This window comes from Stegostoma tigrinum, chromosome 26 (genome assembly GCF_030684315.1).
Source record: "Stegostoma tigrinum isolate sSteTig4 chromosome 26, sSteTig4.hap1, whole genome shotgun sequence".
Lineage (NCBI taxonomy): Eukaryota > Metazoa > Chordata > Chondrichthyes > Orectolobiformes > Stegostomatidae > Stegostoma > Stegostoma tigrinum.
The window spans coordinates 5,398,783-5,423,216 of record NC_081379.1 but is presented as its reverse complement, the minus strand read 5'-3'; the positions used below and the strand labels follow the sequence as shown (position 1 = coordinate 5,423,216).

The following is a 24,434-nucleotide window of genomic DNA, read 5'->3' as shown; positions in this document are numbered from 1 at the left end:
TGATCAAATTCAATGGCAAACTATACAGTAAATGGAAAAGTCCTAGGGAAAATTGATGAACAGGGAGATCTGGGTGTTCAGGTCCATTGTTCCCTGAAGGTGGCAGCATATGGCACGCTTTCCTTCATCGGACGGCGTATTGAGTACAAGAGTTGGCAGGTCATGTTGCAGTTGTATAGGACTTTGGTTCGGCCACATTTGGAGTACTGCGTACAGTTCTGGTCACCACATTACAAAAAGGATGGATGCTTTGGAGAGGGTGCTAGCTATGAAGAGAGGTTGAGTAGATTAGGATTATTTTCATTAGAAAGACGGAGATTGAGGGGGTACCTGATTGAGGTCTACAAAATCATGAGGGGTATAGACAGGGTGAATAGCAAAAAGCTTTATCCCCCCCCAGAGTGGGGGACTCAATTACTAGGGGTCATGAGTTCAAAGAGAGAGGAGGAAAGTTTAAGGGAGATACGTGTGGAAAGTTCTTTACACAGAGGGCGGTGGGTGCCTGGAGCGCGTTGCCAGCGGAGGTGGTCGACGCAGACACATTAGCGTCTTTTAAGATATATTTGGACAGGTACATGGATGGGCAGGGAGCAAATGGACATAGACCGTTAGAAAATAGGTGACAGGTTAGACAGACGATCTTGATCGGCGCAGGCTTGGAGGGTCAAAGGGCCTGTTCCTGTGCTGTAATTTTCTTTGTTCTTTGTTCTCTTTGATGGGCGAAATGGCCTGCGTCCATTCCAATTCAATAATGTCTTGGCCTCTACAACCTTCTACAATAAAGAGTTCCACAGATTAACCAACCTGGGTTAAAGAAATTCCTCATCTCAGTTCTAAAGGGTTGTCCCTTCGGAGGGTGTATTCTCTCCTACTAATAGAGACTTCTTTGCTACATCCACTTGATCCAAGCCTCTCAGTCATCCAGTTTAGAAGGATGAGGGAGCATCTGAAGTTTCAATCAGATGCTCCCTCATCCTTCTAAACACAGAGTCCTCAACTGCTCCCCATATAACAAGCCCTTCTTGTCTGGGATCTTTCTTGTAAACCTCATTTGGATCCCTACTACACCAGCACATCTTTCCCTTAAATATGGGGACCAAAGCTTCTCACAATATTCCAACTGCTGTCTAACCAGCTCCTTATACAGCCTCAGCAACAGATCTCTACTCCTGGACTGTAGCCCTCTTGAAATGAATGCTAATTTTGCAGTTGCCTTCTTAACTTCAACTAAACTTGCATGTTAACCGTAAGACAATTCTCAACTAGAACTCCCAAGACCCTGCATGCTTTAAATTTCTGAAGCCTTTTCCCCATTTAGAAAATAGTCTACACCCCTACTCTTTCTACCAGAGTGCATAACCTCAACTTCCCACATTGTAATCCGTCTGCCACTTCTCTGCCCACTCTCTTAGCATGTCCAAGTTCTTCTGCAGCCTACCTACTTCCTCAAAATTACTTGTCAAACCACCTACCTTCATGCATTCTGCAAACTTAGCAACTATAACTTCTTTGTCCTTCGTTAATACATAACATGAATATAACAGTGTGATGCCAACACCAATCACAGCAGAAGCCCACTCGTCACCAGCTGCCATCCTGTAAAAGACTCCTTCCACCAGTCAGCCAATCCTCCATCCATGCTCTATCTTGCCCCTAACACCATGAGCTCTTATTTTATTTAGTAGCTTCCTGTGCATCACCTTGTCAAAGGCCTTCTGGAAATCCAAACAGATCACAACCACTAGCTCTCCTTCGTCTAAACTTGCTTATTACCTCTTCAAAGAAATCCATTAGGACTTTTTCCAAGCATGACCTCCCCTTGACAAAGCTATGCTGATTCAGCCCTATTTTACTAAGCAGTTCCAAGTACTCTGCAATCTCATCGTTAATAATGGGCTCTAAGATCTTATCAACGACAATGGTCAGGCAAACCACCCTGTAATTTCCCACCCTCCCAGGTGTGTTACACTTACATTTAAAACTTACACCCCAGGTTTTATTGTGCCTCAGACAAGTTTGCAAATTCTAGACACAAATACATTTGCAAGCTGCAACTTAGAAAGGGCAACATACTTGCAGAATTTTATCATTTCCACCTTCTGTGATCTGATCTTTCAGCTTGTTGAGCTCTGCCTCAGCTGACTCCTTTGCTCCAAGGGCCTCCTGCAGTCGACGGCTCAGGATACCAACAGCACTTTCATACGCTTTGTGTTTGGCTTTCATTTCTTTCTGTGCACTGCTGAGATCAGTGCCAAGCTTCTTCATTCGTGTCTTCTGTTCAGAGAAACCTCTGGAAAAAAATTAGGAGATGCTGATTAAAAACAAAACCAGGAAAATGAAGGTCCACTTAGAATCCTTAGGTAAAGCACTAAAACGAATTGCGGCAAGAAATGGCTGGGGGGGGGGGGGGGGGGGGGGGGGTGTGTGTGAAGCGAAGGGGTGGCCAAAGAGTAGCTATCAACATGCCTTTCAAACATCAACACTTAACCGAAGCCATAGCAAATTCATGGGAATTGGTTAAATACCTAAAAAAATTAAAAAGAAAAAATAAGAAGGTCATACTAGGATATGTGGACAGAAATGATGAGGAGTGAGATTAGTTCACTAGCACTACCAAAAAATGTCACAAGGTGCATCCTTCTGTGCTGTTTATTCTATAATGGTATTTTCTTTGATTATATGTACACCCTGCAATGCTCCAAGAAGTACCCTTACGATTACAGTGGAAAGTAGAAAGTCGCTTCCACGACAATGGCCATTTAGCAATTTCTATGCAATGAAGTACAGCAAATCTTTTATTAACTGGACATATGAGGCCAGGAGTGTACTGATTGATTAAATATTCCAGATAATCAAGAGGTCCACATAACCAATGTAAAAGCACACACTAAGTAATAGAAACATCATGCAAAGGGTATACAATCACTGTTATACAGCAAAGATCACTTAAATAATAATGCAACTTTGCCTTAAATAAAAAACTTACTGGCAGAGAACCTTCTTACTTGCATCCTCAACTATCTACTCAGACATCACGGTAGATAGTGGTATCTGAGAAGAAATTGTCTCAACTATTGATATTTCATGTGGCCATTTGATTGAACAGGTGTATTTACATTAAGATATACAAGTTTAAAAACTATAATAAGTGGACATCATAATATTGTAAACTTTGCAGTATTTGAGACATAATTTTTGCCAGTTATACAGCAAACTTTGTTGTATGTTACTTAATTAGCAGGGACAGAACAATCACATTTAATTTTTAAAAACTCACTTTTTAGCCTCTTCTTGCATCTGCTCCACATGCTTCTTCAATTCTTCATTCTCATGGGAAAGTGATACTAGATGGTTTCGATCAAACTGCATCGACTATTAGAAAGTATAATACAACAAATTTAATAGTCTATTGACAAGAACAATGAAACTAAATTCAACCAACTCATTAACACTATTGTCAAGTTGCTCATATTTAAGGGTTGTGAAATTGGCTGTGTACCTGAAGTTCTGTGTTCAATTCATCACGTTCTTCCTGTGCCACCTGCAGCTGGGTTTCTAGATCTGTCATTTGTTGGTGGATTCGAGAAATTTCTTTGTGTAATCTTAAATGCTCGTTCTGTGCAGATTTTTTGTCAGTCTGCAGTACAACAACTTCTTGTTTCAGTTCTTTCACCTCCAGCTCCAGCTTTTTCTTTGCTGACTTCAACTCATTCATTAGTTGATCCTTTGAATTTGCATCACGTCGATATGCCTCCACCATCACCTAAAGGAAGATGTCATTGAAAGTGCAATTAATTTTCAAAAACTATCAACACTGTTCCACCAATACAATTCTTCGGATCACTTTCAGAGCAATGTAAACATGTAAAACTGCTACTTACAAGTGGCTGAATTAACTATTACAAATCTCAGGAACACATACCTTCTGCTGAACAAGTTGATCTTTTAGCTTCTGGGTCTGCTTCTTAAAGCTGGTACTCTCCTTTTGCAAATTTTCTACCTATAAAAATCCAAATAAATTTGCATGTAAACTGATATCTCTTATAAAAATACTAACACTGGAAAGTAAGACCTATTTCAAAGCAGGAACTATACCATATGTTTTACAATGATCCTCATAGGTAATCTTTTACAGTTATCAAAAACAGTTCCTTGTGATGCAGCCATTTCCAAACAATGTATTACTTGTTTTGAATAGTGATTAATATATAATATCTTGCTGTGTTTAGTATGTTTCTAGACCCTGTGTTACTCCTCTATCAGAGTGCACTTTTCAACCAATCACTCTCCTGTCATAAATGTTGGTTTTCCCCTTAAACTGGTATTCTTGAGATTTATCCAGATGTATACAAGATGAAAAGCTTTGAAAAAATATCATCTTTGCAGTAATACCCAAGTCTGTGTACAGTAAGCGCAACATTCATCAAAAAACAGATTACTAGCTTGACAAATAAAACCATTTTCCTTGAACTCTTATTCTCACGTGGGATGTTTTAGTTGGAAACTGGATCACATCCCATCTTGGGCAGCCAAGACTGATAACAGCCAAAGGAGATTAAAGCTAAGGCTCCCTTACTCTGCCATCACAACAGTATGACTTGCTTTTCAATTCTTATCCTGAAGTGTTTGAGCAGTATTATCAATTTTTTAAAAATAAAAGTTCACACATGAATTGGGTATTGCTGCTGGGCCAGCATTCATGGCACATCCTAGTTGCCACTGAGGTGGTGGTAAGCCGATTTTTTGAATGACGGCAGTCCATTTGGTGTACACACATCCACAATGCTGCTTTTTTGGGAGGGGGGGGGTGAGTTCCAGAATTTAGACTCTGTGACAAAGGAATGGAGATATATTTCCACGTCAGGATGGTGAATGGCTTGGAGGGGAGCTCGTAGGTCAGGAGTTCCCAAGTATCGACAACCCGTCCTTCTAGATGGCAGTGGTCATGGGTTTGGAAGGTGCTGTGAAAGATCCTTGGTGAGTTTCTACAATGCATCATGTAGATGGCACACTCAGCTGCTACTAGGCATCCTTTGTTGAAGGTATGAATGCTGGTGGATGTGGTGCCAATCAAGTGAGCTAATTCGTTCAGGATGGTGTCAAGCTCCTGGAGTGTTCTTGGAGCTGCACTCTTCTGGACAAAATGTAGAATATCCTAACAAACTCCTGAGTTGTGCCTTGTAGATGGTGGACAAGGCTTTGGACAATTAGAAAGTGAGTTGTTTGCAGCAAGGTCCCTAGCCTCTGGGTGTGCGGTACAAGGAATTGGATGAAGACCGCCACGACTAAACCAATAAAGCAGCAGTCACAAAACTTTCGATGTTGCATTTTGAGGATGGACTTAAAAGTACTAGTTCCAGAGGAGAAAAGGCAATGGTCAGTGGCCCAATGTGCCAGTCCCTCACCTGAGCAAATACTAAAAGTATTTATTATTTCTACCATTTCACAATCACTGCTATTTATTTCATCCCATTTTGCCCATTTTTGCCACATTTTCCATCATGACTTTAAGAATTTACATGTCTGTAGACTGTGTTTCATGTTTCTTGATCATTTCACAGCATACTTTCTAACTTTCCTAATTGATTAACTTCGAGATCTTTTATACTCTACCCCATCATACCCTCCTCTGCTGTTCATTGCCTCTTTCCACATGATCCATTCTTCCCATCTTTGTTCATCCATGGTGCCTTATTTGAATTTGTTTAATACTTCTAAAATGTAATACACTTTCCTGAATTCTGAACACCATTTTAAGCATTTTCTATTGCTAGTCTACATAATTGCTTACCATTTTTGTTTCACATTTTATTTACCCAAGTTCTATTTTCATTCCTCATAAAATAGTTTTGCACTGAAAACATTATTCAATAATGCATAAGTTAGTAACTTATGTCTGGGTTGTAACATAACATTTTGAAACTTTTCTTGAAATTTCAAAAATGATTAAGGAAATTTTCCTTAATCTTTCAAGCATTATGTATTGTAGCACAGTTAAGCTTTATTACCAATCCAGTCTTAACAGCAACTTCCTGCCGAAGCTGTTCAAGGATTTCGGAAACCATCTCTGTGTCTTCCTCAAGCTTTTTAGTTTCTTCATCCAGTACACCCTTCTCTGTCTTCCTTGCTTGCAGTGCGACTTCGAAGACAATCTTTTCATTCTGCAAGGTTTGAATTGTTTCATCTTTGGCACTAGTTTCAGTTTGGACCTCTGCTATACGGGCTTCCAGCTCGTCGTAACGTGCTTGCAGCTCATTTAAGGATTGGTCCTTGGTGTGCAAGGACTCCTGGGAGACAGTCAGCTGTTTCAGTAGGTCTAACTGTTCCTGTTCCAAAGCTCCTAACTGGAGTTCACGTTGATGCAAGGTTAACTTAACCTGAAAAGAAATTTTCAATATATCTATGAATTCGAATCACAAAAAGAAATCAACATTAGTTACAGCTCCTCATGACAGAATTACAGTTAAATGTCAAAAAGAACACAGATGAACAAGGTGCACAACTTCACAGTTGAGGGAGGAAATGAGCAAAGTATTTAAGGGTTTCCACAAATGAGTTGTATTGCCAAAGTGTGCTCTGGGAACAAGCTTTTTGGAAACTTTAATAAATGGGCAGATAGCATAATTGAGGGTTTTTTTCCCCCCTGAAGAGGAGATCACATAAGCTAAACATGTTCACCTGTACAGAGGTGCTCAGAGCACAGAAGACCTAGTATTCATGGTATAGCATTTACAATCTTAAATTACATTCTGCCAAATCAGAAGTCTGGAGATTCCAAGCTCTATTGAGAACTCTGAAGCACACACATTAGGACTGACCTTAGGCAGAGGAATGAAGGAGCACTGTACTGTCAGAGACACTATTTTTTTGAAGGCATTAAACCTAGGCTTGGTCTGCTGCTCTATTAGTTTGTGTAATACAAAAGGATTTCAGGTACTACTCAAAAGAGGGGCATGGAATGCTTCTGTCTTGACATTTTTCCTTTAAAAACTGAGCTATCGGTAATTTACCAATCCATTTATTTGTTGTTAGACTTTGCTGTGAGCAAATGCCTCCATTTCTACAAAATAATAGTAATGTACCAAAAGTAAGTCAAACCTGGTGTCAGAACAATTTGTAACATTCAAAAGATGCAATAACAAAGTTGCTGAATAAATTAAAGTAATACACATTTTTTCCCTTACATAATGTAAAACTTGACTCCTTTCTTCTCATCTCACTCCACATAGGGAGTTGAGGGTTATTTATGGGAGACAGGCAAAGTTGAGTTAATATCATAATCAGATGACCATACACTTGCTCTAGGCTCCGGAAGTAAATGGCCCAATCCTGCTCCCTTTAAGAACATATTCAGTAGGAAGCATCACTAACATAGGAAGTGGCACAGGTTCCTCAAATACCATAGCTAATTTAACAGGCAGTCTATTAACAAAAACAAAAAAAAAAAAATTGAACTAGGAATGAAGTCCACTTTTGGTTGAACAAAGTCAACCAGAATTGAACAGGTTGATATTTCCATTCAGGCGAGTCAACAGAAATACTTGGCCTGGTTGCCAGAGGGCCTGTTGAGTTGCCTTTTGAATTACAGACGTAGCTCATTCCCAACATTTTCAAAACTAAACAGCTACTCATACAACATTAAGGCTCCTTACCTCCTCGAGCTGTCTCTCCAATGCAGTAGCTGAATCAGCCAATTTCTGAAGGTGTTCACGCTCTTCCTCAAACTCTTCAAGTTTCCGAGACAGATCATCTTCCACTAATGACTTAGCCTCTTGGATCTGCTGGAAAGCTTTTTCCTGATCCAACATATCAACCTATTGCAGAAAAGGGCATTTTCAAATACTAAGAGATTACAAAACTTGTGGGCTGGCTTAGTCATATTTGACAAGGAAATATTTTAATAATATTGTTCAATTATGAATCACTTAATTTAACACCTGGTTCTCGCAAGCGACAATATCATAAAAAGCAAAGGAATTTCTAGAATGGATCCTTCAGCACTGTAGCACTGCATGAGGGGCTGATTTGGGTCCCTATTTCTGGGGTGACAAATCCTATTTAAATGTAGTTTTCAGCAGATCGCTATTATGCTGTTAGTGTAAAAAGAATCTTGTAATAATCAATCATATTAAACCTAAATAAGTCAATTTAGTGTGACTAAATTTCCTCTTGTAATGAAGGATGATGAATAGATTTAAAATCATTTTAATTCATGAAAAATGTATCCTTGTTCTTCTTCAGGAGGATGCATTAAAATATAAACACTACAAGCACCCTATTCAATTTGTCTTCTCTCCATGATCATCTGATGTGACCAAAGTTATAGTGATCCCACACTAGTGATCTTTACAGGGCATTATGTAGCAAACAGGCCTAGGCGAAAATGTCTTTAAAACAGGATTTTTAAAAATATTAAAAGACATGTTATTCCTTCAAGCACAAAAAATATTTGTTTCAATGCTTTTCAGGACTAATGTTAAAAGAAACTAGTATCAAATTTGAACTTTGTTGGTAGTTGCACAGTCTTCTCAATCACAGAAATTAGTATATTTCATTGGCAGTGTTGCATTTTTACCTCCATGTTTTGGAGATGCATTGCAATACGCTCCTTTTCCTTGATGGATCTCTGCTGAGTGTCTGTAAGTTGTTGAGACAGAGAGACATTCTCAATCTTCAGATGTTCCAGCATTGCTGCTTGAGTCATGTGACCAGCCTATGAGTAAAGCAAAACCATCTCCACTGAAACAATGGCAGAACCACAAGGGCCAGAATGTAAAAACATTTGCGCGTACCATAAATTATATTTGAAAACCAAAATACTGCAGATGCTGGAGATCCAGAATAGAGTGTGCTGGAGAAACTCAGCAGGTCTGGCAGCATCTGGAAAGAGAAACAATTCTGAAGAAATGCTTACATCAAAATCAAAACATTAACATATAGTCTCTGTCTCAAATGTTGCCAGACCTGAATTTCTCCAGCACTTTATTTTTATTGTAAGCTACATTTTACTTAGTTTCACTACAAGTTGCAGCTTATCTCAGGGAAATAATCGAGGAGTAATCTTAACCAGATTCTGTACACACTTGCAGATAATCTAAGACAAAATAGTAATAGTCACATATTGACATGTACAAATTGAGTGATTTAATCTTTTTAAAAAGTCATTGACGATACATGTACTCTACATTAAACTTAGTATGCAAAAGCAGCAAAAATGTTTAGGCCTACTGGAACATGGGTACCACCAGAGGTTATAAAAATCTCATGGTACTTCACCTGCACATTTGCCATTTCACTCTGTAACCGAACTCTTGCCTCTTGTGCCAGTGTCAGCTGCTGCTGGTACCATTGCCGGACTCGCTGCAGAGAAGCTATTTCTGACTGGGAAGCCTTCAGTTGGCTTGTCAGAGTGGCACGGTCCAACTGTACCTGCTGAAGCTGGCTCTGTAGGACTGTCATTTGTTGTTGAATAGCATGAACTGGGAATAAAAAAATTAAACACTTTAGAATACCAAGTTGCAGGCTAGTTTCTTACATTTACATTTTTCTTACACCAACTATTTATTTGGTTTAAAACAAATGTCCAGGACAATAGACAAAAAGTAAACATGACTACATCTTTCATGGTCAACTGATAGGTTGAATAAATATTCTAATACTATCCTAACACACTAATCGTTTATGTAAAACTATTAAAATCTCCCATGTCTGAACATAATTCAACGAAGGCAGCTACACTATGTTATCTATAAAAAACAAGCGTGCACAGATTTGATGACTAGGAAACAGGAATCAGAGAATAGCAATAAAATGGAGTCTTTTCCAGAAATGCAGGCTATAACTAGTAGAGTTCCACAGGAATGGCACTGGGGTTTCAATTATTTACAATCTGTAATAACCATTCAAACTGGTGCTAAATATATGGTACTTAAGGTTGGTAATGACACCAATATAGGTAGAAAATTGACTGGAACAATTAGAGGATCTAAAACAGAATATATACAGGTTAAGTGACTGCAAACAAAATGGCAGAGGGACGAGAGTGTAGGAAAACGTGAATGCGTTCATTTTGGTTGGCAGAACAGAAAAGCAGTTTACAATTTGAATGGAGAGAGACTGCAGAATTCTGTGCAGATGGACCAGAGTGTAAATGATCCACAGGATCATAGAATCCCTACAGTGTAGAAGTAGGCCATTCTCCCCATCCAGCCCCTACCAACCTTCCAAAGAGCATCTCACCCTGGCCCACCACCCCTACCCATCCCTGTAACCCAGCATTTCTCATGGCCAATCCACCTAACCTACACACCTTTGGACTGTGGGAGAACATGCAAATACCACATGGACAGTTGCCTGAGGGCGCAATTGAACCTGGGATGCTGGCACAGAGGCAGCAGTGTTAACTACTGAACCACTGTGCTACCCCATGAATTAAAACTCTGCATGCAGGTACACCAAACAGTCAGAAAGGCAAATTAAATGCTTTCATTTGTTGCAAGAGTAATTGAATATCAAATAGGGACCTGTTATTGCAGTTGTACAGAGCATTGGTGAAATTGCATATGGAGTAATGTATATGATTTTGGTCTCCTCAGACTCAAAAGGAAACCATGCTGCATGTAGCTCAGAGAAGGTCATTTTATTCATTTCTGGGATGAGGGGGTTACCCTTTGAAGACAGCTTGGGCAGGCTGGGCCTATATCCGTTGGTGTTCAAAAAAAACAGGAAGTGATCCTATTGAAATATACAAGATCCTGAAATGATTTGGTCGGGCAGATATTGACAGGATATCGCCTCTTGTAGGGAGACACAAACTAGGGAACATAGTTAAAGAGGAGGAGATCCTGCTTTAAGACAGAGATTAGTATTTTTGTTGATCTGCAGAACTCTTCTCCATGTAGTGTAGATTGTCTTGAATATATTCACTGACCCAAAGTTAGACAGATATTTTGATGGACGAAAGGAATCAAGGGCTATAGGGAGAGGGCCGACAGGTAAGTGGGATTCACATACCAACCAGATCAGCTGTGATCTTACTGAAATGATAGAGCAGGCTTGATGGGCTGAATGGCCTAATCCTGCTCATAAGTCCCATGTTCAGAACAATTCCAAAAATCAATACTAAGTAAACTAACAGATCTTGGACATTAAGGACAAATATGTAACTGGTTAGGAAATTATACCTTGGCAACTCTGAAGGAAATTCTGTGAAAATTCTTGTGAAAATTCACAATAGTTGAATGCAAGAGTAAAATATTCCATTTGCAAATCAGCCAACTAAAGCGCAACTTACCATTCTAAAGCCAAAAAGACCAAAACAACAGCTAACACTAAGCTGCAAAATTCAATGGGGAATTTTACATGGAGTTTCACTATACTACAAAGTCATCACACTTTAAAAGTTTTATACAATTTAGGAGACAGAATGAATGGTCACAAGAGATTGTACCAAGTCAATTAAAAATACTCTGGCTAGAAACTTACATTTATCTGGCACCTTTAAAAGAAGCAAACATCTAGGGTCTTCATAACAAGTAATCGGAGAAATCTGATTCCCCATCGATGTTGAATTTGTTATTCCAGCTTGGGCTGATATGATGCCTCCATTTCCCCAAACCAGGAACAGATAGGTAGGAAGGAGGTAAGGAGGAAATTTGCAGTTGCAAATTCAGATTATGTACCTCCTCTTACTGGGAAGAGCGAGTGAGAAAAAGAACTGGCTTGGGCTCCATGATGGCCCGACAATCAGTCTCCAATAAATATTACCTGGGCGTATACAGCAAAATGAGCAAGGTAATGGGTATCTGGCAACAATCAGTACATTATGGATAGAAGAGAAAACCACAACAGGAGCCACAACAATGTTCTTACTGAGCACATATTCTATCACTCCATAAAGGCATACCTGAATCATCTCTGCTGGAGAGTGCCTGCTGCATTTCTGAAACTCTTCCCACCAGCCTCTGGTATTGCTCCTCTGACACCTGAAGATCATTGTTTAGTGCAGCTAAACTGGCATTCTTAGACTCTAGATTGGTCTGCAGTTCGGTCATGGCCTGTTCCAAACTGGAACATGTTTGTCGTAAGGTGCTTACTTCAGCATTCAATATATTCTGTTTTTGCTCACTGAGTGCCTTCTGCTCATCTTGTGCCTGTAGTTGTGCATTTAAAGCTGCTAATTGTGCCTGCAATTCAGTCTTCTCTTTTAAGCCCTTAGAAGTTAAGAAAAAAGGTTATGATAGCCTTTTTATCTTTAGTAAGGAATGGTTATACCTTTTCTTCAATTGCTTCAACATCAATGTCAGGATAGCCCAGACTGAGCATGTAAATTTCCTTTAATGAAAAATTAAACCCAATTCATATGAACAAAGAACTTAAGAGTTTCAGGAACTCCAAAGAATCTATTATCTATGTAACCAAATGAGTGATATTTGAAATTTTACTTCTCTTATGGGAGCTAAAAAGGAAGGAAGTACCTCCACAAATATTTCAACTTTACCATGAGCAATCGAAAGCTTACAGAAGCTGAATTATACCAAAAAAATGACATCCTCACCATCTCCTTCTCCACCCTCCTCTCGCTAAACACACACAAAAATGCAAAATACGATAACATTTCTGCAGTGCAGTTTTCTTAGCTTCTCATAATTTAAAGAACTATAGAAATAGAAAAAGATTATTTCCATGTGGCTTTTTGATCAATATGTAAATGCTTCAACAATACATCCAATAGATTGAAAAGGTCTAGATTTGTTACGGGTTCAATTGTTTAGCATTGACAAAAGCATACCAAAAAATGGAGAAGCATCTCATGATGCTAAAACACCTGGAGATAAAAAGCTTTTTGGGGTAAGTGAACTAAAAATCCACCTTTCTGCATGACAGCAGTTTTAAATGTCAGATCATTTTGTTCTCTTCCTTTGTTTCCCCCCACTTTCTTGACCCTGCCCATTCTGACCCCTCACCCCAGCCCAAGGACAGGACAATGAAAAATCTTTTTTTCACCTCATTAGCTTCAGAAGACAGTGCTTCCAGTTGCCCCTCAAGTCGCATTTTTTCTTTCAGAATTTGCATCAGATCATCGTGGGATTCTGCAACAGAGCTTTCCATGGAGACACTGTGACAAAATTATAACAGTGAATGGTGTGTTAAAGTCACTAAGTAGTGAGCATTAAATGACAAACAATTCCAGAAACCCCCATTATGTTTGGGATTCATGTGCAACCCTCAAATTCTGTTTTCTTTTGTGGTAAATAGATGCATATACTCCGCAAACAAAACAAACTTTTGCTAACAGCTGTTCGAGATGCAAAGAACATAGCACGAGACAAAATTGATCACATTGCCAATACAGCTATTCTGAATCAAAAGCAGTTATGATTTTATTTCCCAAAGCTCTAATCTTATTAATTCATGGGACATTAGTATCACTAAGAAAGGACCAACAGATGTTCTCCCCTAAAAAGGAATCCAGCAAATCAGCTGGGTTTTTAAAACAATGTAGTTTCCTAGTCCACCTTCCCATGTTTTCCCCATGATACCTGACTCCTTCATTGATTGAAAATCTGTCCATCTCAAGCTTTGATTATATTTAAATGAAGCAACCTTGACAGTTCTCTGGGGTAAGGAATTCCAAATTCTCTACCTTAGGAGAAATTCCTCATCTGTCTTAAATGGGTGCCCTTTTAGACTGAGATTATGGTTCTGATTCTCCCACAAGGGAAAACAACCTTTGAATCCACCCCATCGAACTTCATAAGAACATGTCTCAGTAAGGTCCTCACACGTTAAGAGAGGTGATAGCCTCGTTGTATTACACTACATTACACTATTAAGCCAAAACAACCACATAACATTCCAGGGACCCAGGTTCAAATCACACCATGGCAGATTCTGGAATCTAATTCAATAAAAATCTGGGATTAAGAGTCAAACAATGACCAAGAAACTGTTACTGATTGTCAGAAAATGCCCTTTAGTGAAGGAAATCTGCCAGCCTTACATGGTGTGGCCTAGAATCACAGAATTCCTACAATGTGGAAACAGGCCCTTTGGCACATCAAGTCCACACCAACACTCCGAGCATCCCACCCAGACCCATCCTCCATAACCTACCTAATCTACACATCCTCAACGTTGTGGGCAATTTAGCATAGTCAATCCACCAAGCCTGCAATCTTTGGAGAGAGAGGGGAAACCGCAACACCCAGAAGAAACTCACGCAGGCACGTGGAGAACTCCACACAGACAGACAGTCACCCAAGGGTAGAAGTGAACCCAGGTCCCCAGTGCTGAGGCAGCAGTGCTAACCACCGAGCTGTTTCCTGTGAATCCAGACTCTCAGCAGCGCATTTAACTATGTGCAGTACTGGCCTGGCAGTGACATCCACATTCCGGTGAACAATTAAAAAAATACTCACTTTGAAAATGCTGAGTACAGGACCAACCTAATCAACTCTTCACAATTTCTCCATAAATAAGATCTACCTAGTCAACAGTTTCTGTTTCTGTTTCTGTTTCTGTTTCTGTTTCCCAATGCCAAAATAACCATTAGATGAGGAGACCAAAATGATTCACTGTATTCTGTTTTTATGCTCCTACTTTATAGGATCTATCAACTTCGCTTTTTTAAAAATTGATACAGTCAGCATTTTATCAAATGCACCATACGCATTATCAAACCAAAACTGATAAAAATAGATGCTACATTAAGAGTATTTTATCAATATAAACATTCTGATTGCAAAGTGCAATCCTTAAAATATTTGGTTTCTACTAAGAATTCACAGGGTTATTTTAACAAAAGAGATTGTGGGTTAGTCTGTGCCTAACAAAGCAATATTTAAAATAGTGAATTCCCTTTGAACTCCTACGTCAGGTTATTTAAGTATATTAATAGCACAGTTACCTGCTGGAAATACTGTCTCTCCTGCTCCGCACTGCTCCATTCACTTCCTGATGGTCACTCTGATGTTCTGCTGCTGCAGCCTGTAACACTTCCCCAATAGAAGGAAACTGCCCCATTTCATTTGATAATATTTCTTGCCCATCAACAGTGTATGTGTTTTTTTGCCTGCTGTCCAGCACAGACATGGTCCCATAAATACCAGTGGTGGATATACTGCTGTATGAAGAACTATCACTTTCATTTTCATCTTGCCTTGCACCCAACTCGCTGCCATCTATCTCAGAACTGTTGTCCTCAATATGCAATGAAATCTCTAATTTATCATCATTTTCTGATGCAAAGCCTATTTCAGATATGACAGATGTGGAGGAACCAGTCCTGTTCTGGGATAATGTTTCCACACTGGAAGACCTCCCAATACTACTACCAGCCTCGGAACTGTCAGTTTTATAATCCGCAAGGGATCGTATTTTGCTGGTCTTTGAACTCCGTGAAGTCTTTTCATCTTTGAAAACATTTGGCATTCCAAGGCTGCCCACTTTGGGTCCTCGTGGAACACTGGTCCTCAAGAATGAGTATTCCGTAGTCAAGGTGAGTTTATTAGCTCTTGGAAGTACTTCTGGGTGGAACATCAACTCTGGGTCCAAAGTACTGCTGAGTCGATTTTTTGATTGCTTGGACTGAAAGATAAAAGTAAACACATTGTTCTGAAAAGCTGCTTCGCAACTAAGCAGGGAGTTTTGTTCTGTGAAATACATAAAATGAGCCGCTTAGTAAAATGGCAGCGAAGTTGGAATTTAGAAGGGTGACAGGCGACTTGATTAAAGTGTAGAAGATTCTAAACGGTCTTAAGGCAATGGGGAAAGGATATTTTGTCTTGTAGATCAATGAAGTCTAGGGGGTGCAGTTTTAAATTCAGGATTCATCTTATTGGACAATGGTAATGAAAAATCTTCTCTCTCAAAGAAAATGCAACTGCCTCAGAGGCAGTGGAAGTGGGATCACGGAATATTTTTAAGGCAAGATAGGTTGATTCCCTTGTCTAACCACACCTAAGGTTATCAGGGGTAGAAGGTAATGTTCAAAACACAGTCAAATCATTCGCAATGTTATTAATTGGCACATCAAGTTTCAGGACAGAGTGGGCTATTCTTGCTCCTATTACACACTTATATACATATCTATGTAAGAGCAATATAACAGCAACTGCAGCCAGAACACAAGAAATATCTTTCACTATTCAGTAAGCTCTTTCCTGACTTCACTAAAATATTTGATTACAGTTCTCTCAGCCTAATTGAAACATTGCGGCTAAAAGTTCCCAATTTTCCAAATCCAGCACCCAGCTTCCTTCTACCCTCGTATTAGTGACAGAGCCTGCGTGAACCTTTGACTTGCTACATCTACCCAAAGACACAGATGGAGTCTTTGATTAATGTCTCACCTGACATCAATGTTTGTACTGCTGTGCAAACATCAGCTTAAGTCTGCGCTCAAATCCTAGAATGGAACTTGAATGCAAGATCTTTCGTTTTCACCACTGACCCAAGTTGACATTGGTTAATTACAAGTTAGGGATAAAGATGAGCTGTATCTCTTGACCCTCTCCTACCAGTTTTCTTCTGACATACTTACTCTCTGCTGATGTCTTTGCACTCTGTACTGTTTAAGCTGCTCTTCAAGACGTCGTTGAGCCTGTGAGCGTATCTGTTCTTCATTCTGGTCTTTCAAAGAAGGATCCACTGTACCTGAATTCAAAACAAAATGATAAATTCAAGCCACCTTACATAACTCTACCAATAAATAAGGGTAATTACAATTAAGTGATAGCAAAATTTACTCTTAACGTTGTTTAGTTATAAAAACATCTAACCTATTTGCAGACTAATTTGCTAAAGCTACAGTTTTGTTTTCATAAAAACCCCTTCACCTGAAATATTTAAGTATTTTAATTTCAGCTTTAAGGCTTCTACCTTGCCATAGAAACCACAATTTTCAAACTAGACACAACCACCACTTTTGCACAAGCAAGCAGCCTCAATTAAACGAGATCATATTGGAAATACTCCTTTCACTTGACAAATTCTCTTTCCCTTAATTATGATAATGTTATTATCTTTAAAAGTTGTAACTGGGTTGGCATTTATAGCCATTCCAGGCAATATATTCCCTACCATCATAACCCACTGCATTAAAAAAATTGCCCCATTCAGGTACTCTCACTAAAAAAGCTCTTAAATCTGTGATGACTGGTTACCTGTACACATCATTGGACACAGTTTCATCTCATTTAGAATATCAAAATCCTTCATGATCGAATACTTTTATTCGATCCTGCCTCAAAAAGAAGAAAGTCACATGAAATTACCAGAATCTAAACCTTACCAATGCTACCGGTTGTACAATCTGGTCAGAATTCATTTGCCAGGAGATACTCAATGTGGTTTCTAAAAAAAGGTAATAATTTTCTTTCTGCCCTTCTTCTATTAGGTGAAGAGTCAAATGAAAAGGTGAACAGAGACTCACTTATTGTGGCTCACTAAATTAACTGTACAAACAACTGGAAAGTGAAGAAATTCAATATAGTAAGTGGATTGCAAAAAGTGTTATGGTTTTATTGGGATAGCTATGAAATAACTGGTTATACATCTAAACAAGAGCTCATTTCGTTCTATTTAATACATTCTTATAGAATCGAATTTACTGACTTATTGCAAGAACCAACCTGTAAATCAGAAAAAAAAAAATCAATCAGGTACTGGGATGTGGTACGGTTGCATTCACAATCTCACTCTAGAGGATCGGAGAGACCTAATAATGGAGGTAGCACTAGTGGTTTCCAGGACACACTTAATCAAGAGTCAATTATATCTTGTGGGTTTGTGTGATGTGCAAGCCAAGATAAGGAGGAGTAGGAGATTTGATTTTGTGACAGACATGGGTGTCAGAAAACATTTTTGTTGCCATCTGGTTATTTTCCTATCAGTACATAATTTAAATTTCACAATTCGTTATAGCAAGATTTGAATTTACAACCTCTGGACAGTCAGTCCAGTACTGTAACACAAATCCTGGTCCACATGGAAGCCTGATAAAAACTAGTTTAAGATTCACACACGGCACATTGACTTTCAGTTATAGGCAGTGACTTGGCAACATCTGAAAGTAAAAGTTAACTGAAGACAAGAAAAATTGAATAGTTGAAAAAAAGTGCATAATTCGTAAAGTTAGGTCACATGGAATTGAGGGTGAGCTTGTCAAGTGGATACATAAATGGCTTAATAGCATGAGACAGAGACTAATGGTGGAGGGTCACTTTACAGACTGGAGGCCTGTAACCAGCAGTGTTCCTTAGGGATCGGCTCTGGGTCCTCTTTTGTCTATCATTTACATAAATTATTTAGACGAGAATACAGAAGGCATTGTTAGTAAGTTTGCAGATGACATCCAAATTGGTGGCATAGTTGACAGTGAAGAAGGTTTTCTAATTATAAAGGGATCTTGATCAAATGGGTCAATGGAGTGAAAATTGGCAGATGGCGTTCAATCTGGATAAATGCGAAGTATTGCATTTTTGTATATGAACAAGGGTAGGACTTATACAATTAATGGCAGGGTCTCAGCTAGTGTTATAGAACAGAGGGACCTAGAGATGCAGGTACATAATTCTTTGAAGTTTACGTCACATACAAACAGGGTGGTTAAGAAAACGTTTGGCATGCTGCCTTCACTGCTCAGTCCTTTTGGAGTATAGGAGTTGGGAAGTCATGTTGCGGTTGTACAGGACATTGGCAAAGGCTCTCTGGCATACTGTGTCCAGTTCTAGTTGCCCAGTTATAGCAAGGTTATAAATCAAGCTGGAGAGGGTTTAGAAGAAATTTACCAGGATGTCGCCAGGTATGGAGTATTCAAGTTATAAGGAAAGGCTGGGACTTCTTTCATTGGAGCATAGGAGGTCAAAAGGTGACCTCATAGAAGCTTAAAATAATGAGGGGTGTAGATAGTGTTAATGGTAGCTGTCTTTTCCCTAGGATGGGGGGATTTCAAGACTAGGGGTCACATTTTTAAGGAGAGAGGAGAGAAGTTTAAAAAAAGACACGAGGAGCAACATTTTTAAAGCAGAGGGTGGTTTCCATGTGGAATGAACTTCCTGAGCAAGTAGTGGATGTTGGTACAATTACAACATTTAAAAAGACATTTGGATAGATGCGTGAATGGGTAAGGTTTGGAGTGATATGGGCCAGGAGCAGGCACGTGGGACTAGTTCAATTTGTAACTGTTTGGCAAGGACTGGTTAGATCGAAGGCTCTATGTCTCTACAGAAGGCCAAATAGATAAAAGTATTGCAAGACTAAACTACAGAGATCAGAATGCCCTCAGATCTATCTTCAGCATGTGTTGAGTTAGCTCACATCAAGAGGAATAAAGTTACAATTGGCTCAACACCATAATATTTCTTTGGGTGCTGGCAGAGATTGATGGTGGGGTTGAACAGAAATGAGAGAGATTAAAATCAGTTTAGAAAATCCTGATTACACGGAGTGACATTTGCAGACATCATGTAAGGAAAAGGTGGATTCAGTTGTAATAAATCTCAGGACACCTGCTGGACCAGAGCAGCTATCTGCACAAAACATTTATTTGTACAACTGTCATCCAATGGGGAGCCAGTGTAGCTGAAACAGAACATATCCTGCAGCAGAAACAGACCTGTTGGAAGCGGTGAAAGGCAGACAGCACCCTTGTGCCTCAATAAGATGATATGATTGAACGTCACATTATGCCCATGATTTTAAAAATGCCACACATACCCAGTGACATGAACGTACATTTAAATTTAATAGTCCAGGAAATCCAATGACAAAACAATCAATTGCATAGGCCTTGTGCTTTTTTTGTGAAAATGTTACTTTTCATTTCAAACCAGCAACACCCTGAAATGTGAACATACTAACACCTGACACCTCCTTCCACCCACAACCCCATGCCTCATCCCAGTCCTAAAGCCCATGTGACAGTCCTCAAAACCCTGCCACAGTTAATCTCCATCAAACCAAAGACTTGATTGGGATTACAGCAACTCTTGTGTCAACCCAACCACAGACCCACCAACACAGTAGCTTAATTGAAGGTCTTGGCAAATGGCTTGATACTGGAGGGAAAAGAAATTGGGGGGGGGGGGGGATTTCAATTTCTCTTCTGTGCTGTCTGCTTCACTAAACAGGGAACCATAAGCACTACACAATTGCCAGCAACCTGATTTTTGGCAGGGAAATATAATTTCAATTTTTAGCTACAATTATAAAAAACAGGAATTTATAATCAAACACAAAGTCCTAAGGATTTGACCAAATTAAGTAAATATGGATACCTCATTTCTAGATAGAAAGCATTTTCATTAATACAAACTCTGAGACTCATTGTATACACATACAAACAAGAAACACAAAGCTAAAACACACTGCAAAAAAAAAACCAAAAGGCATTAGAGTTTTAGAGCAGCAGCATACAAATGTTACACAAAGCGGGGCTTACTTTCGTGCTTAATGATCAATTAAATTCAAGAAAATTAAAACAAACCAAATACAATATTTCTTTATAACTGTCTATTTGCTCCCTCTATTGCCTTCAACAAAAATTCTCAGGGGGACAGGAACTTGCACAGACATGAAGTAAAAAGATGAAGTAGTTACTACTCCAATATGGTGATAATAGATTAGCCAATAGTAAGGAATTCCATCCATAACTGTACAAAAAAGCTTTCCTTGTTGTCAGCCTCCTACAAAATACACACTTTTATTACTTTTACAAAAGGTTGAGCGAACACACCTGAACTGGCCATGCCGTAATTGATTTGGCTTGCTACTTTGTCACCGTTTGTTTTAAGAATGCAGTCAAGATGTACTGCAATAACTTCTGGAAAACTGGTTTTAAAATTTGTCGTCCCTGGTCCATGTTTAAAATATTAGATTCTTACAATGTGATATTTATAACATTATAGTTTTAAATTCTAGCCTCATGTCATCTTGTTATTTTAAAAACATGCACAGGAAGCGACATTGGAGAGGTTTCATGCCAAAATCTGGTACCGAAAGCAACTAAGGGGATAAATATAGAATCTAGAAAATGATGTAATTTCTATTTTGGTGAATATCACTACATTAAGGGAAGACATGTAATGTCAAACACAAAAACTACAGGATTATACAGCAAAAGTTGAAAATTTCTTTGTACTACATCATGGCAGCTGCTACACAACTCTGAAACAAACTTCAACTTGTCTAAAACCCTGCTACCTACCTCTGCCTTAAACCTCACGTGCTCCTTTACTTCACCAACCTGCATTAACTCCCTATTAAACTGATTTAAATTCACAATCCATGTACTCATTTGCCATAATAGCTTCACCTCACTTCTGCTATCAGCAATTTCCAAAATCATTCACGGAGACAGAAAAGTATCTTGTGACACAAGGTATATAAAACATCCAGCTTGAAACATAAATGGCATTCCTAACCTACCCAGAGCACTCCCATCAGCAAGATCACATCCAAAAGGGAGTAGATGCACATATCCCTTATTCTTACGAATATCTGTCTTCACACTTTTTGGCTGCTAATATTTGGAATAGTACAGCTTTTCACGTCTCAATTTTTTTTCTTAGAAAACATTTCTATGGTAGCACATGCACAGAGAGAGACAGCACATGGAGTTGCCAGCTTGATCAAGTAAGCTTAAAAAGCATGCCAAATTTGGCGAAGAGTGAAGTTCAATAAAGGAGGAAGCAGGGTGGAAGAGCCACCGCTGTAAATAAATGCTTACACAAATTGGTCTCTTGCATAGGAAGACTTATAATGAGCGACTGCAAAGCTTCACATTTTTGAACAAGCATCTCAGATTTAGCTGCCTGAGGATTCTTTAAGTTGTCATGGAAACCATCCACACCTGGGGAAGGCTCTGTGCACTCATCAGATCTGCACTTTGGTGCCTGACTTTCTGGTGAGGTAGAGATTGCCTGGGGAATGTCAGAAGGCCCAGTGGACCTGTGAACAGACTTGGATCCATTCTGACAACCATCTCCTTCACCATCAGCACCTTTACCACTGGAAGCACATAGTTGCTGGATCTCGCCCTCATGTTTGCCTGAGATACTGCTGGCGTCCATAGCTGCTCCAATGCTTGGCACCTTATCAGTACTGTTCACATAGGTACCTATGAAAAATGAAGCACAATTAGCAACTAATACCACCCTATTCTACTGCTTAAAAGCTTGACACCAACTGAAAGCAAAGCTCAACTTTTATTCCCCCCAGTCTTCTCACCATTAGCAAGTTCATGGCCTTTTTAAAACACAAAATTCAATGATTTGGCATTTTATATTTACAACAGGGGTCTCGGATTGAGAAAAACAGAAACAGGAGGAAAACTGACAAACAAAATAAGTGAAACTCAAATTTTCTTTCAGCTCAAACCCCACAAAGTTCAGATTGCATTCTTATCGTAGGAAGGATGGAAAGCACAACTATTTTTGTCACAGATTATAACCTTCGAAAGCAGGCAAAGTCTCGGAACAAATACTTTTATTTTGTCTCAAAATGCTCATCTGCACACACTGGACAGAAAACACCAAAACCATATAGTTTGCCTAGTTATCACTGGTAATTTTCCAATTTATATCTATTTTCAGGGTAGCTCAATATTACATCCTTGAGAGTTTTCACTTTTCAAATTCCTTTTACAAAAAGCAATGTTGACTTTCAGTACCAGCACTAGTGTAAGCTCAACTATCTATATGAGAAAAAAACTAAGTCCAGAACTACATGCTATAGGTGTTACCAGCATTCAAGTCTAAATTAAACATGTTCAGAATTAGGAACTGATAAATAAAAGTACAAAAAAAAAAATTTACCATTCTCTTTTGAAAAGCACCACTCACATTCTAAGAGTCAGGATAAGGTTCCTTAAAGATCAATCCAAGTAGCACCTTCCAAAACAACATCATTTACCAGCCACAAAGACAAAGGCAGCAGATACATGGATTCACCAAATGGATAATCAGAAACAAAAACACAAGTTGCTGGAAAAGCTCAGCAGGTCTGGCAGCATCTGAGGAAGGATTACCAGACCTGAAACATTAACTCTGATTTCTCCTTCCAGATGTTGCCAGATATGCTGAGCTTTTCCAGAAACTTCTGATTTTCAGCATCCACAGTTCTTTGTTTTTATTTACCATTCATATGCCTCCCTCAAAGTCTGCACCATCCGGATTTGGAATATTTTGCGGTCCCTTCATTGTTGCTGGATCAAAATAACTGAATGCCCTTCATAACAGCACTGTGGGGCGCAGCTACACCCTAAGGATTGCAACAGTTGAGGAAGGGAGCTCACCACTACCTTCTTCACAGCAATTAGCAATACACAGTAGATACTGACGCGCATTCCAGCAGCAAATATATAAAAAAGACTAACTTGTTGTGGACAAGAAAAGTACCACCAAATTTTTCGCCTTTTTTGTCAACCACAATTTGTTTCTTAAGCTTCTGGATACTCTTGCCACAGATTTTCTTTATACATTTTCTGCTGAGACGAGCAGCAATCATTCATTCATGATGTTAGACACATCATTACCAAAAGGGTACATTTAGAACAAGCTCAGCTTCATTACCATCAAAACAACTTGATACAACCTCAATTTGAGCATGTATTTGCCACAAATGACAGCTATATTAACAAAGCTCTCGATCCCTGGTATCGAAACACCAACCCACTTTTCCCTTTCTCTTCCAAATATTCTAGGTACAACAACGGCATAATTTCCAATGACATTTAATAAGTAGTGTCACCGATAAACACACGTAGTAAACTCAAACTAATGCAAAGTAATTAATAATAAACTAAAACTTCCAAGGAGAATGAAACTGGCTGGTATATTGATTTTATGACTGCAAAATGAGTTCAATGCACAATGACTGTTTCATTCAGGATTACAATTATTGCATTTCAGAATATTATCCTGTTACATCAAGAAAAATACAGAATTAACACATGAATCAACTTTATCAATTTTACTTAGCAGCCAGGCCAAAAAAAAAGAACAAATCAATGATCATAGGAAAAACGTGGCCACAATACTGAGCTGCAGGCAGAAAATATCAGGAGGTATCAACAGCATAAAACGTCTGCAAAAACTAGTGGCATTTTAGAGTAGCTTGTTTGCATTTTCACGAGGTCCATCAAGAACACAAATTACTTTTCTTCCATATTTGAAACCAAGAATAAACCTCCAACAGATACATCAGTAGAAAGCAATTTACCTTCAAACTAATATCAAAAGTGCACTGTTAAAAAAGAAAACATCAGAAGAGGCCTTAAGTGAAGATTCCAAAAATAAAACTTTCCCCCACATTTGTTCTTGTGATGCAAGTATTGTTACTGAAGCCAGTATTTGTTGCCCAGTTCAAATTGCCCTGAAGTTGCTGATGAGCAGCCACCTTCAATTGTTTCAGTTTATGTGCAGATACACTCG

General features: G+C 38.9%; 1 protein-coding gene across 6 annotated transcripts in view; it reads right to left on the bottom strand.

Annotated features, from left to right (window-relative positions):
* The window catches only part of golga3 (golgin A3), an 80,336-nt gene that overhangs the window by 30,646 nt on the left and 25,256 nt on the right, over positions 1-24,434 (bottom strand). For 4 of the 6 annotated variants that reach the window (XM_048556207.2, XM_048556210.2, XM_048556208.2 and 1 more), the window contains exons 4-16: positions 21,731-22,120; positions 16,544-16,656; positions 14,909-15,588; positions 13,006-13,117; positions 11,906-12,212; positions 9,277-9,479; positions 8,576-8,713; positions 7,653-7,814; positions 6,009-6,377; positions 3,923-4,000; positions 3,500-3,763; positions 3,278-3,372; positions 2,074-2,290 (exon numbers count right to left, since the gene is read on the bottom strand). In XM_048556207.2, the coding sequence (XP_048412164.1) occupies positions 2,074-2,290; positions 3,278-3,372; positions 3,500-3,763; positions 3,923-4,000; positions 6,009-6,377; positions 7,653-7,814; positions 8,576-8,713; positions 9,277-9,479; positions 11,906-12,212; positions 13,006-13,117; positions 14,909-15,588; positions 16,544-16,656; positions 21,731-22,120 (3,128 nt within the window). The remainder of the gene's footprint in view (positions 1-2,073; positions 2,291-3,277; positions 3,373-3,499; positions 3,764-3,922; positions 4,001-6,008; positions 6,378-7,652; positions 7,815-8,575; positions 8,714-9,276; positions 9,480-11,905; positions 12,213-13,005; positions 13,118-14,908; positions 15,589-16,543; positions 16,657-21,730; positions 22,121-24,434) is intronic. The other 2 variants (XM_048556211.2, XM_048556212.2) reach the window with 2 other exon arrangements.